Consider the following 14320-nt stretch of genomic DNA (forward strand, 5'->3'; position numbering starts at 1 on the left):
TATTCTACATTAACTTTTGAATAAAAATAGTATTAGACTATACTACGCAGGACAAATGATGCAAAAATAATAATAAGTGATGTATTTCTTCAAATTGGATCGGATTATTTCATATGACATAAATGCGTTTGGAAACCCTATGATTTTCACAACAACAAAAAAGCGCACAAAAGGACCCCAAAGACGCACGGGCATCAAAACCTTACAAAACAGCTAGCAGACACGGTAGTTGACTCGTCACGTGTGTCTGTCCCTGCCGGAGTCCGTGGTGAATGTGAGGAGCGCCTGTCTGACTCAATACTGAGTCAAATCAGACGGCGAATCACGGGAACCCACGTGTGGTGCTAGGGCGCATCGTGAAAGCGCACGCTTAATCCAGCGATCCGTGGGATTGGGCAGAGGGAGTGGGGGTTGGGTTTGGGGGAAAAAACACGATTGGTAGAGTTGAGAGTCAAATTTATTGGCTCAGATATTTGTGCAACCACGTCCTCTCTTGCTAACCTCCACCCTCAACGCGGAGCTGTCCATTGGCACAGGTGCTGAAACGCGTAGGTTCTCATTCCCTCACAGCGGTGCGAGACTGAGTGTCGAGAGTAAAACATTTGGATGATTGTATTGACTTTATCCATATATTTTTGAGACACTTCGGTGGATATACATTGATTTACTCAGCTTTCATCAAGAGCGCATCAAAGGTCCACGTTCTGACCCGGTCAGTTAACGGACTCTTAAGAGGGAGAAAGATGGCTTTTATGGTGAAACAAATGGTGGGAGGGCATGTGAAGAACCTGACCGGGGGGTTGACTGAGGAAAAGCCCGAAGGAGAGAAATCGGAAGCCGCAGCGGCAGGAATGACCCAGGAGGAATTTGAACAATATCAACAACAGTTAGAGGAGGAAAAGTAAGACCAAACCCAAGTTTATCGATCCATTTGAATAGCCTATAGATTTTGAAAGGGTTGCGTACTATAAAGCGGCGTTTATTATGTGTAATGTCCAATGTAAAGACGCTGCTGAGCGCGTGCCTTTATTAGCCCCAGTGCGCCATGCACTATTTTACGTATCAGTGGGATCCACGGCGTGCTCCCGCGCTCACCACGTAGCTGCTACACTCGATAAATGAGTTTTCTTTCAGGTTTCAAGAATTAGGCTATATAGGACGGGTTTCCATTGGAATTCTTGCAATAGACTACAAAAAAAAATGTGTAAGTAATCACAGTTGAGTTTAATGCCCAATTATATTGTAAAACGGAGTCGTTTTCCAATAGGCATATCCTAATGCTTCAGGTTGATAATTGTCCTCACATTCATTCTAGAACATGAATTCAGTTACTTTTATGTCCAATTTATCTCAAAATGTATTGATGTAACATTTTGAATATCATCCTCTATCCCCCCCCCCCCCCTCCAACATTCATTTTGTTCACAAAGAGTAGACACCTCAACAGAATAAATGAGTCTGATGTGAGTATCTCTGATCTTGAAGTGTATTTTTATCTGGGTATAACAAAGAAACTCATTGCCATAGCCTGTCCTCTGTCCATGTCATAAAACATCTGATAATTGAATTGACTTTACTTCAAATTCCCATATGTGAGAGGAGAAGATGTCCTCAAGCTTTGAAACAGATGACTCTACAAAAGCTAATAAATCTGAACATATATCTTGTCCTGTGAAAAAATACCCTTGAAATGTGTCTTATTGTGTACAGTGCCTCCACACACACCTGTATCTATATGAAAAGTATACTTCGTTAAAAAGAAATGGGTTTTACTACAGGGCACTACCCTGGCTTAAGGTCATATGGCTCCAGGCTCCAGGACAATCAGCCTGTTTACTGTTGACATGTCAGACATGGTGGAGCATCCACTGACTCCCCTCAGAGACTAGCCTCAACTGTCCACTGCCCACTTTGACCTCAATCCCATACCATCATACATTACACTGGGCTTCAGGGGAGGTGGCTACCGCCATACAATAGATCATAGCACAAAGTCTGGTGTCAGTGCTCTGTATAATCCAAGGAGAATAGGGTTGTTGGAATGGGGTTGTTTGCAGTGGCATGTCATATATAATCATGTTATCAGGCACAGTAGTCACAATGACATCCCCTGGTTATATGATGCCCTTGAGAGGAGAAGACACAAGACTCGTCATCTCAGTGCCATCAGGAACTCTACCATTGGCTGTCACAGAGAGCTGGCTTATGTGCTGCTGTGTGGTGGTTTACATGCTCATGTTCATTCATAGTGGGCAAGATAACAGTAATGCCACTGTGAATATACACTGAGTGAACAAAACATTAAGAACACCTATTCTTTCCATAACATAGACTGACCAGGTGAATCCAGGTGAAAGCTATGATCCCTTATTGATGTGACTTATTAAATCCACTTCAATCAGTGTAGATGAAGGGGAGGAGACAGGTTAAAGAAGGATTTTTAAGCCTTGAGACAATTGAGACACGGATTGTTTATTTGTGCCATTCAGAGGGTGTAAGGGAATAACAAAATATTTAAGTGCCGTTGAACGGGGTATGGTAGTAGGTGCCAGGTGCATCAGTTTGTGTCAAGAACTGCAACGCTGCTGGGTTTTTCATGGTCATCAACAGTTTTCCATGTGTATCAACAATGGTCCACCACCCAAAGGACATCCAGCCAACTGTGGGAAGCATCCCTGTGGAATTCTTCGATACCTTGTAGAGTCCATGCCCCGACGCATTGAGGCTGTTCTGAGGGCAAAAACAAATCTATATTAGGAAGGTGTTCTTAATGTTTTGTACACTCAGTATATATCCCCTCAGGCACATGTATCATGCCATTATTTACAGTACTGTATGTATGCATTATGATGTCATGCTGTCATTCAGACCACACTGTTGGCTTGATCACATAGGTCTCGTGACGTCACCTCGGTTCATGGAGTCTGCTTCGGAATGTTTGGTGCAAGTTGTAGGTCTAGTCTTGTCTTTCAATCATTCAATCTGATTATTGGAAAATTAGGGACAAAGATTATTTGAGTAATACTAAGAGGGCTGCCATGGAAAACACAAACTGTCTCTTGTCTGCCCTCTGCTGGAGTTACCAAGTGGGTAGTATTGCAGTATTGCTGAACGTGGTGGTGAAGTATAAATATCTGATTTACCTCAACTTAAAGCTTGCGGTATGATGATATTTGTATGGTGGTGTAGGGCAGAGGACATGGTGATGGGGTGTTGTGGTGTCTGGGTGTGCTGTAGAGTGAGGTGATCCAAGGTTGTGCAGATTCACTGGTTTGGCAGCTGTAAAAGGAGGTGTGCTAGTCAGTGTTCTGGAGTGGAGTAATCCTATGTTCTGGGTTCAGAGGGTGTATAGTTCTGTAGAGTGGTGTGGTCCTAGGTTCTGGGTTCAGAGGGTGTAGAGTTCTGTAGAGTGGTGTGGTTCTGGGTTCAGAGGGTGTAGAGCTCTGTAGAGTGGTGTTGTCCTGTGCTCTGGGTTGGAAGGGTGTAGAGTTCTATAGAGTGGTGTTGTCCTTGGTGTTGTCCTAGGCTCTGGGTTGGAAGGGTGTAGAGTTCTGTAGAGTGGTGTTGTCCTAGGCTCTGGGTTGGAAAGGTGTAGAGTTCTGTAGAGTGGTGTTGTCCTAGGTTCTGGGTTGGAAGGGTGTAGAGTTCTATAGAGTGGTGTTGTCCTAGGTTCTGGGTTGGAAGGGTGTAGAGTTCTGTAGAGTGGTGTTGTCCTAGGCTCTGGGTTTGAAGGGTGTAAAGTTCTGTAGAGTGGTGTCGTCCTAGGTTCTGGGTTGGAAGTGCGTAGAGTTCTGTAGAGTGGTGTTGTCCTAGGCTCTGGGTTTGAAAGGTGTAAAGTTCTGTAGAGTGGTGTCGTCCTAGGTTCTGGGTTGGAAGGGTGTAGAGTTCTGTAGAGTGGTGTGATCCTAGGTTTCTGTGGGCTCACTAAGTTAGCAGCTGTAGAAATAGGTGAGTGCTAGTCAGTCAGTCAGTGAGTCAGTCAGTCAGTCAATGATGCTCTACATCCCAGAAGTCTGAATATAATTCCCCAGTTGAGCAGTGGACCGGCAATAGACTGCATCTGGATCTGACTGCAAGAGCAAAACCTCTCTCTGTTGTTCTCCCTCTCTCTGCCTCCCTCCCTCCTCCTCTACCCCCAGGTGTTACTGCTGCTTGTCCACCTTCTGTTGGCCTGGACTCTTGAGTCAGAGTGCAGCTCAGCAGAGGGCTCCCTGTGTTCTTTTGTTTCAGCCCTCACTATGAGATCCACAGTGGTATAAAAATCTAATATCGTCACATACACCAGATAGGTGCAGTGAAATGTGTTGTTTAAAGGGTCGCCATAGTACTATGGCATCCTGGAGCAAATTAGAGTTAAGTACTTTGTTCAAGGGCACATCGGCAGATGTTTCACCTTATCGGCTCAGGTATTCGAAGCAGTGACCTTTTCATTCCTGGCCCAACACTCTAACTGCGATGGCCGAGCTATGTGGTTAATAGTAACCAATGAATTTGTGCATTTGTGATACATCGCATTACAAACAAATCGAACAACGTTCCATACTAAAGACCGTGACATGTTGACATTACAAAAAGCCTTATGGATTAATTAAATGATCATTATAGCATCTGTCCTCACATTGCCACTAATGCTGTTAAATCCTTAATCCTTCCGTCTAATTATGGAGGTGGACTGAAGGAGGCGTTTGTTATGAAGCATCAATTTGAGTAATGCCTCAAGATTATCCCACCTTTGCAGACGTTGTGTGTGTGTGTGTGTTTGTGTGTGTGTGTGTTTACATGCAGCGACACTATTTAATCCGCTGTTAACCATTTTCTCTCTGGTTTTCCCCAGGCAGGAACGAGATGCTAGTTTTGCCCAGAAGAAAGCTGAGAGGGCAACAGTTAGAAGTCACTTCCGGGACAAATACAGACTGCCAAAGGTACATCCATTACTGATTCTGCATATTTCATTCAAGCATTTTCTTACTACATGTTATTGCAGTTTTACAGGGTCAGATCTAGGTTGTGTCCTTGAAGCAAAAACACCATACAAATGTGCCCTGTTTGTACTCTCTTTCTTTTCTCCCTATGTCTCAATCATCTAATTCCTCTCCCTTTCCTTTGCCCTCGCTCCCTACACCCTCTCCCACTGGCCTGTGTGTGTGTGTGTGTGTCTGTCTCCACTGTGTGTGCGACCCAGAATGAGCTGGATGACACTCAGATCCAGCAGGCGGGGGATGACGTGGAGCTGCCCACAGAGCTAGCCAAGATGATCGCTGACGACAACAAGGAGGAGGCGTCCAAAACGTCTGTCCTGGGCCATCTGACCAACATCCAGAATGTGGACATGGACCAGCTGAAGGACAAGGCCCAGGCCACACTGGAAGACCTCAAACAGTCCGCTGAAAAGTGCAATCTCATGTGATCTGGCTGGCTGACTGAATTCCTGCTCTCTCTCTCTCTCCCTCCCTTACTCTCTTTATCTATACAACAAAGGATCTGTGTAAGATATGATCTATGATCATGTACAAACGTTGATAGTCATGTTGCTTTGAATACACACACATACAGTCAACACTGCCTCACATACACAAACATACTGCAGCAGCACCTGGCCAAGGAATCAGAGTAAACACTGTCTAAGCTGTGGGGGGATCAGAGTAAACACTGTCTAAGCTGTGGGGGGATCAGAGTAAACACTGTCTAAGCTGTGGGGGGATCAGAGTAAACACTGTCTAAGCTGTGGGGGGGATCAGAGTAAACACTGTCTAAGCTGTGGGGGGGATCAGAGTAAACACTGTCTAAGCTGTGGTGGAATCAGAGTAAACACTGTCTAAGCTGTGGGGGGGATCAGAGTAAACACTGTCTAAGCTGTGGGGGGGATCAGAGTAAACACTGTCTAAGCTGTGGTGGAATCAGAGTAAACACTGTCTAAGCTGTGGTGGAATCAGAGTAAACACTGTCTAAGCTGTGGTGGAATCAGAGTAAACACTGTCTAAGCTGTGGGGGGATCAGAGTAAACACTGTCTAAGCTGTGGTGGAATCAGAGTAAACACTGTCTAAGCTGTGGTGGAATCAGAGTAAACACTGTCTAAGCTGTGGGGGGGATCAGAGTAAACACTGTCTAAGCTGTGGTGGAATCAGAGTAAACACTGTCTAAGCTGTGGTGGAATCAGAGTAAACACTGTCTAAGCTGTGGTGGAATCAGAGTAAACACTGTCTAAGCTGTGGTGGAATCAGAGTAAACACTGTCTAAGCTGTGGGGGAAACAGAGTAAACACTGTCTAAGCTGTGGGGGAAACAGAGTAAACACTGTCTAAGCTGTGGGGGGGATCAGAGTAAACACTGTCTAAGCTGTGGGGGGATCAGAGTAAACACTGTCTAAGCTGTGGTGGAATCAGAGTAAACACTGTCTAAGCTGTGGTGGAATCAGAGTAAACACTGTCTAAGCTGTGGGGGAAACAGAGTAAACACTGTCTAAGCTGTGGGGGGATCAGAGTAAACACTGTCTAAGCTGTGGGGGGATCAGAGTAAACACTGTCTAAGCTGTGGTGGAATCAGAGTAAACACTGTCTAAGCTGTGGGGGAATCAGAGTAAACACGGTCTAAGCTGTGGGGGAATCAAAGTTAACACTGTCTAAGCTGTGGGGGAATCAGAGTAAACACGGTCTAAGCTGTGGGGGAATCAAAGTTAACACTGTCTAAGCTGTGGGGGAATCAAAGTTAACACTGTCTAAGCTGTGGGGGAATCAGAGTAAACACGGTCTAAGCTGTGGGGGAATCAAAGTTAACACTGTCTAAGCTGTGGGGGAATCAAAGTTAACACTGTCTAAGCTGTGGTGGAATCAGAGTAAACACGGTCTAAGCTGTGGGGGAATCAAAGTTAACACTGTCTAAGCTGTGGGGGAATCAAAGTTAACACTGTCTAAGCTGTGGGGGAATCAGAGTAATAGTCTTATGCCATAGACCCTTCGCAGAAAATCATTTAGACAATGGCACAAAGTATATCAACTAGTCATATTAAGTGTGAGACTAAATCAAACTTTCTTCTCTTGGGACCACATTCAGTACATTACAAACCAAGTGTCTGTTATATCTATCGCAGGTGTAAATGTATTTGTGGTGAGCCTGTTCTGTTGTCCATCTAGTCTATGGTCATTAACTCGTTGGGGCCTTGCTAAGAGACAGCTCGTCCTCTGTGATGCCAACCCATCTAACCTTTCAACTCTAGCCTTTAACCTGTCCTCATATTGACCATGACCTCTCCATCTCAGTGTTGTTTTGTGCTGGTGGTTTGGTGTCGTTGAAACGCTATGATATGCCAAATGCTGTCTTTGAAAATGTCATCCTCTGGCTGAGTGCTGGTCATAGTGTTTAATAAGTACACAATACTATGAACATATATGAACATATAGTACTTGATATTTGTCTGATTTGTTGTTGTATCACTAAATAAAGACGCAGGTGAGAGCAGGAAAGGGGTTTGTCAACCTTATTTGAATTACAGTAATATACAATATATATTTCTTTAATACAGTGGTTCATGTCTTGTAATAGTTGAACAGTCCTTTCGTGACATTACAGTAATTGCATTTGAAGAAAGGATGGTGAACATGCCTTAGTCGCTTGTTTTATGTGATAGCTACTTTGTGCTTTCTTGTCAGTTCCATGAAGCAAAACAAACAAGTGTGAATATAATGAATTCTTACTCAAGTCTTACAGAGCCTGATCACCTATACATACCTATCTGTATTAAAGTGTGTGACCTGCAATGATCCTATAAAGCCAACAAAAATACATTATTTCATTTCCAGTCACCCTATGGGGTGATTCAGGTTGATCTCATGATGATATTTCAGGAAGAGACATGTTGTTCATGATGTTTCTGTTTCCTGTCCACTCTTTGCTTCTTTTACATCATCTTTGTTGTTCAATGCTGTATGAAAACGTATTGATTTTTGACTGACTGTTGAAACCATAATAAACAGATTTTTTATGATGTATGCTTCATGTTTCTCCATTTGTTTTCCAGTCAGTCTGACCATCTGGTCAGAAACTCAAGGACGGAAGATTTCTAACATATAATTTACAGTAGCCATCGTTTGATGCTATAAAACCAAAACCTAATGTTCTGACCACTAGGTGGAGACAAAAATACAACGTCATCGGAATGTTTGTTGATTAGTGATTGTTGAATTCATGACAAACGGAATTGAATCCAAAATCCATATTAGCCCCTGATTATTATCATGAAATTATTATCATTACAATACTGAAAGGCCAAATGATTATGTCACAGTTGTTATAACCATTGTTATAACCACGTTCTTAAGTTAACCTTTATAATGATGTTATTATTTTTTATTATAACCATTATTAGTGGCAACTTTACCTTCCAGTGAAGTCTGATAATAAGCTCAGCCATCTGGCAGAATCAATGGCTTTTTGCAAAAGTGTACAGTGTTTTTCAGGGAGAAGCCAGCCAGAAACTGCTTTGTGACATTTCTAGACAGCCCGGGTGTCGCTACGTGTTTTTCCTATCGCTTTTTTCAAAACACGTTAGTTAGCATTTGAATAGCAGAGAAGCCTGAGCTATTGGTAGTTTTCAAGTGCGGTGTGAAAGGGGAGAGCTGTAAAATATATTGATGCTGAAACCCACCTCTATTGATAGGCGCAGGGCGTGAACAATCTTCAGCCTAGAAAGACACTGTGCCACTGCATGGCCAATCTGACACAATTGGGGTGAAACGGGCCAGAAAATACTATTCTCTTCCATTCTGTTCTATCAATCAGGGCTTAAAAACTCACTAGAAAGAAGAGCGAGAGGGAGAGTGAAAAGGGCGACAATTAGTAGAACTTTAAGTGAAACCCTCACTGTGCGACGGTTTTCATAGAGGTTTCCCTCCTCGAGTTATCGTTAAAAAGGAACAGATTTGTTTTTTCTGCACTTAAAAGTGGAGCAGTGGGTGCAGATGTGAGCTTCTAGCAATGGAATGCTTTCTGTCGACTGCTAGGGGGCTTGTGTGCGCCCCACACTCACTACCTCCCCAAACGTTGACGTGTTTTGTAAAGGGGACCACACAGGTCGTGAGTTTCATTAAATTTATAAACATTTTATTTATCCTGTATGACGAGCAGATTGCCAAAAACTACGTTGCTATAGAAATGAGTCCCACGAACTCCTCAATGACGACCAATCGTTGACCAGGATTGTAAATGGGAGAGGGGGCAAGGAAAACTTTCCTTTCTTTTTCTGGAAAAGGAGGGGTGTTGTGGGGAAAAGATTAACGAAGCGTGAAGCGTAACTGCAAGAGGGGGACAAAGACACATAGCGAGAGGAAATGCTACAGTGAGAAGAGGCAGTCCTAATGAATTCAACCAAAATAGTATGGAATGGAACATGGAAAATATGAACGTTTTTTAAAGCCAAGAAAGTTGGACATATTTTGAAAAACAAGAGTAAAGAGTTATGCTTTCAAACGAGGGCACGACATGTGGATAGTAGGTGTCCGAACTTTGGACTGCGCATGTGGTCACTTGTTGTTCCATTTTTACTGACACGACTGTGACATATTTGCGAGGGATAGTGTTGCTTTGTTGCGTAGCTGACTCTATGCAAAGGATTTCAACATTGTTACTCATCCGTCCCAGACTGGATTCATTCTACCGCATAAAACGGACTATTATTCCACAACTGTCAAGCGTGTATTGGAGAGACAGAGGGACATCTTTAGGTTTGTAGCTAGGCCTACTAAACACATTTATGTTTGGACCATAAACGCCTCATACTAAATGGGTTTATTAGTTACATGACGTTTTAAATTCATCATAGACTTGGCTGTCCCGCACTAACTGGAGGAAAATGTGCGCATCGTCGAACTAGAGCTCTCTCCAGCATGAACAGTTGGTGCAGCGCTCTGGCGCTCTTCTCATCGGTGCTGTTGGCGCTAGATGCCCAGTTAATATGTTGGCAAGCCCTGCTCCGATGCCATGAGGAGGCAGACTGTGAGCTTGCATATAGCCAGTATCTAGCCGCCTGTGAAGGAAACATTAGAGGCACCAGGAGGCAATGCCCCAGCCACTGTATCAACGCGTTGATAAGACTGAATCACACCCGCAACGGTCCTTACCTCGAGAGGTGTGACTGTGGTCAGGACATGGAGTGTAGGGATGCAAAGCGGGCGATTGAGCCATGCCTCCCCCGAAGGTATCCTGGAGACGCGGGGGGGATAGGATGCACAGAGGCCCGTCAACGCTGTGAGGAGGACACCGGCTGCCACTCCTCCCTGACAGCCTACTTGTCTTACTGTGGGCAACTCTTCAATGGCAGGAAATGCTCGTCCAGGTGCAAGGCCACAATACAACAGATGCTATTCATCCCAAATGGCATGCTACTAAACCAGTGTGTGTGCGACGGGGTGGAAAGGCCGTTCTGTGAGGTAGTCAAGGAGAACATGAGCAAACTTTGCCAGATTGGAGACCACAGTGTTATTTCAGACCAGGCAGATATGGACGATATGTATGAGGATGAAGACTATGATTCGAAAACAGAGGAGATATATCCTCCTGACTCAAATTCTAGTTCCTCGCAGCTGTCGAGCTATATGGCCTTATTATGCATAATTCTTGCACGGATATTCTTTTGAGAATGAATGTGACCTCTTGTTGTGACCTCTCAGTTGGACAGACAGGACAGTCTGCTCGGGGACGGGTCCAATCTAATGAGCACGTGGGTTTGATGTAGCGAATACTATTTGCTCCTAGTAATCTCCTATGGGCCTAATTGATTTTTCATATTTTGATGTGATGCCTTAATCTGGGACACAAGAATGGTCAGGACATTCAGACCACCAATTCAGTTTGCAAACTAGACCTAGGCTACTCATGAAATATCCTAGGTCGAAACTGTTCTGGAGTGTAAAGATCCATAAAGTGATTGTTTAGGGAGAAGTGAACCAAACTTGACTTCATTGTAACGATACTCCTCATTGGGCATTGCATCCATTACTTCTGGGCTACCTTTTAAACTCTTATGCCTATTTGTTTAGTTTCGTCTCAATGGTCCTTGGAGTGTGGCTTTATTAAGACTTAAGATAAACATTGGACCAGTCCAGTTTCTGTTTGCTTTCCTCTCTATTTTAGGGGCCTCTGCATTGTTGCAGCCATCACACTTCAAATATTTGTAGGGAACTGCCAGTGAACAGACAAGGGTTTGGAATCAAGTAGGCCTAGTTAAATTAGCTGAAGTGCCTCTCCAGCAGCCCCCCTACCCCCCATGACACATCCCCCACTCTTGATAGTTTTATTTAAAATGTCCCCCCTTTAGGGACCCCCTTTCTTTATTGAAAGCAAGAAGTCACCCTTCTCCTTATAGACTGGCCTCTAAAAGATGAATGTGGGCTTATGATAGACTTATATGGACAAAAGAAGAGGCACTACTGTTTTTTCTCTGAAAAAAAATAAGAAATACCAGTTTATTACTATGAACAGCAGTACATAAGCTACTTGTTAATAGGTCTAGTTTAATTTATTATTCATTTCATATAAAGTGTAATGGGTTCCTTTCCAGGACAGAAACATGATTGACAGTTAGCCTAGATATTTAGTAAGAAGGGAAAAAGCTAAGAAGTTATTTTTTAATGAAGCTAATCCTTCCCGTGTCTTGTCATTATCTTTACAAGATGTCACTTGAAGTTTTTCTAAACTAATCTTTGTTTTTGTAATGATCGTCAATGTCATTTCTTTTTTATTCCACCTTGTTGGGTAGATGCTGGTCCATAGGGAAATGTAACTGTCATGTTGATGTTAAATTATATACATAAAAAAAGGAATTTATGTTTTACATGTATATGTCATATATTAATGCTGTAAATTAGTGTCCAATTTTGTCCATTGTGACTTTGCAGTCAATACACCACCTCATGAATAATATGGCAGTAGTTTACATGTACAAAAACAATGTTTTTGAAACAATTCTGCAGGTAGATTTGTCATCTCAACCAGTGTGGAAAAAAATAATGGATACCTGTTATATATGGAAAATAATTTATGTAATAAAATGATTAAGTGTGAGTCAAAAAGTCCAACTGTTTATTTGACATCCTGTATGTTATTCAAAAGTAGGAATGTTTCCCAACCCCCAACTAAATAAAACATCACACCAAAACTATCAGACCTAAAGTATAGGAAAATGTAACTGCTGGAACTAGAGAAGAAGACTGGAATGTTCAATAAGGGAAAAATGTCATTTTGGATCAGGCTCCAAAGTCACGTGTCGCCTGAAAATGTGAACTTGTGCCATTGCCAAGCAAAGCTAAAGGACCAGCAGACATTGAATCGTTTTAAATATCTACTGTGTTGATCTTTGAAATGATACCCTTGCAATTCTGGTAGTCCTGGCAATAGCAACTTTTACATGAAAAGACAAAACAGGACCTCTCACTACTATTGTCTTCTCATATCATCCATCTTCCCTGGAATTTGTAAAAAGTTTTTAGAGACACATATTTTGTTGACACAATATTAAATCAAGTCCTAGAACAGGGTGATTGCATCTAAATGAATGCCTCCTGTGGCTGCTGAAACCACAAGTAACTTTCTGACTGCTGTGTACCTTTCATAATACCAGCATTGTGTAATACTTTAGGGATCAGGCCCAGTGTAACTGAAACCCAAGTAGGAATGTTAAGTGTCTGGCTGCACAATACATCTTATTTGGAAGAGTAGGCCAGGACTCTCTGTGCTCTTTGAGACATTTCTGGTTTAAGTTACTGCTTCCTGGTAAATTGTGTCTAATTACTTGTGTGTAAATGGCACTTTCTGTGTCAGTGTTAAAAGGTCAGCCACGACTCTTGAGAATGCAGGATTGTGCATTTGATCGTTTAGCCTTACAGTGCTTCTCAGTTCTCTTGGTCTTCAATTACCTTTTCAGATAAATAATATGGAAATATAGCACATTAATAAATGTATCACTTTTATAACACAGTGAGAATGCAATGGGTGTTTTTGTGTCTACTAATCTCCTAAATCCTGCTAATAACGTTTTAGGCAAGTTAGTAGGTAAATATAAATCCCTGGCACAAATAGCTCATAGTAATAATTCTTTATTTACAGGTTCTTAACAAACTGTATGGAAGTGTTATGTAATCTATTAAGTTTGAATGAGTCAAGATAAGTGGAATTTGAAGTCATGACAGGAAATCTGTGTTCGATTCATAGTTCCTTTGACAATAGACTGACCAAGTCATCCCCTTCCCATCTTCACCTAAATCAAATTTGATTGGTCACATGCGCCAAATACAACGTGTAGACTTCACAGTGAAATGCTTACTTACAAGCAAATATTTTGTTTAGAAAATAATGTAACGCCTAACAGACAGTTCTTAGATTGTTCAAAAGTGCGTTTCACTGGTACATTTAGAAGCGGAAGGGAGGGAAAGGGATTCTGTATAGTTGAGGTAAGACCCTCCTAACTTGGCTCAGCCAATCTGTCTAACCATCTCAAAGTTGTCCAACTCTAACTCACCCTCCTTCAAATCCCCCACTCAGCTTCTGGGAACAAAATCAAAACAAACAGAAGCAGGGGAGCCTTGGGGTGAGTGGGGGACGGCAGAGGGAGGATTTACAGAGGCTGCAGTGTGCTGGAGCCCATTTTCTAAATTATCTTTATTCAACGTTTCTCTGAAACAAACCCCTGCCTGCCCCCAGGCCTACGAGAGGGGGTGACACAGGGATTTAGGGGAGAGATTTGTCTCTCATCTGTACAATGTTCTATTCATGATAGCAGTCTACCCACAGTGAATGGTTGATGTGTGTGTGTTTGGGGGTAGGAGAGTTGAGAGGTCCTTAGTTCCTTACGGATTAACCCCCCCCCCCTTTATAACTTTAGCTGATGTCAATACAGCTCCACCGTCGTCCCATTAGGAGTACCAACAGAGGCTGATAGAGACCCAGGAGAGGGGGAAAGGGTACAAGTGCTCATGATGGAGCTGAACTGAAATGGAAGCCAATTAAACCCACAATGCCACAGGGCTGTGGTTGGTTGGCAAGGGGGTCAAAGTGGTAAAAGGCATAGTGGTTGACTATTCAACTTTTTGGCATCTCCTTATAGCGTATACTGCCATCTCTACTGGTGCTCATGCCAGTCCTCTACACGCCCTGCTACTCTGGACTACATTAGGGCTTCCTCTCCTTACATTATAGAAACAGGCCAGTTGTGTCCTAAGGAGAGGGAACCAAATGGTGACTATATGGCCAGGAGACAGCAGTAGACCTCCAACAGGCAGTGACAGACTCACCAAGACATCCATGAAACCTTACACTCAGACCACAATGTTAT

At 42.9% G+C, this 14320-nt stretch overlaps 2 protein-coding genes across 2 annotated transcripts; both read left to right on the top strand.

Moving 5' to 3' along the window:
• The first annotated feature begins 270 nt into the window (after positions 1–270).
• LOC109873235 (complexin-3) lies at positions 271–7981 on the top strand. The gene is made up of 3 exons (XM_020464854.2): positions 271–901; positions 4835–4922; positions 5183–7981. Exons 1-3 carry the CDS (start codon positions 744–746, stop codon positions 5405–5407), a joined length of 471 nt encoding a protein of 156 aa, XP_020320443.2. The 5' UTR covers positions 271–743; the 3' UTR covers positions 5408–7981.
• Positions 7982–8909: 928 nt separating this feature from the next.
• On the top strand, positions 8910–12966 carry LOC109888462 (growth arrest-specific protein 1). Its single transcript, XM_020479655.2, has one exon. The coding sequence runs from the start codon at positions 9879–9881 to the stop codon at positions 10626–10628; it is 750 nt and encodes a 249-aa protein (XP_020335244.2). The 5' UTR covers positions 8910–9878; the 3' UTR covers positions 10629–12966.
• The last annotated feature ends 1354 nt before the right edge of the window (positions 12967–14320 follow it).

This window comes from Oncorhynchus kisutch, linkage group LG3, assembly GCF_002021735.2.
Source record: "Oncorhynchus kisutch isolate 150728-3 linkage group LG3, Okis_V2, whole genome shotgun sequence".
NCBI classification, from domain to species: domain Eukaryota; kingdom Metazoa; phylum Chordata; class Actinopteri; order Salmoniformes; family Salmonidae; genus Oncorhynchus; species Oncorhynchus kisutch.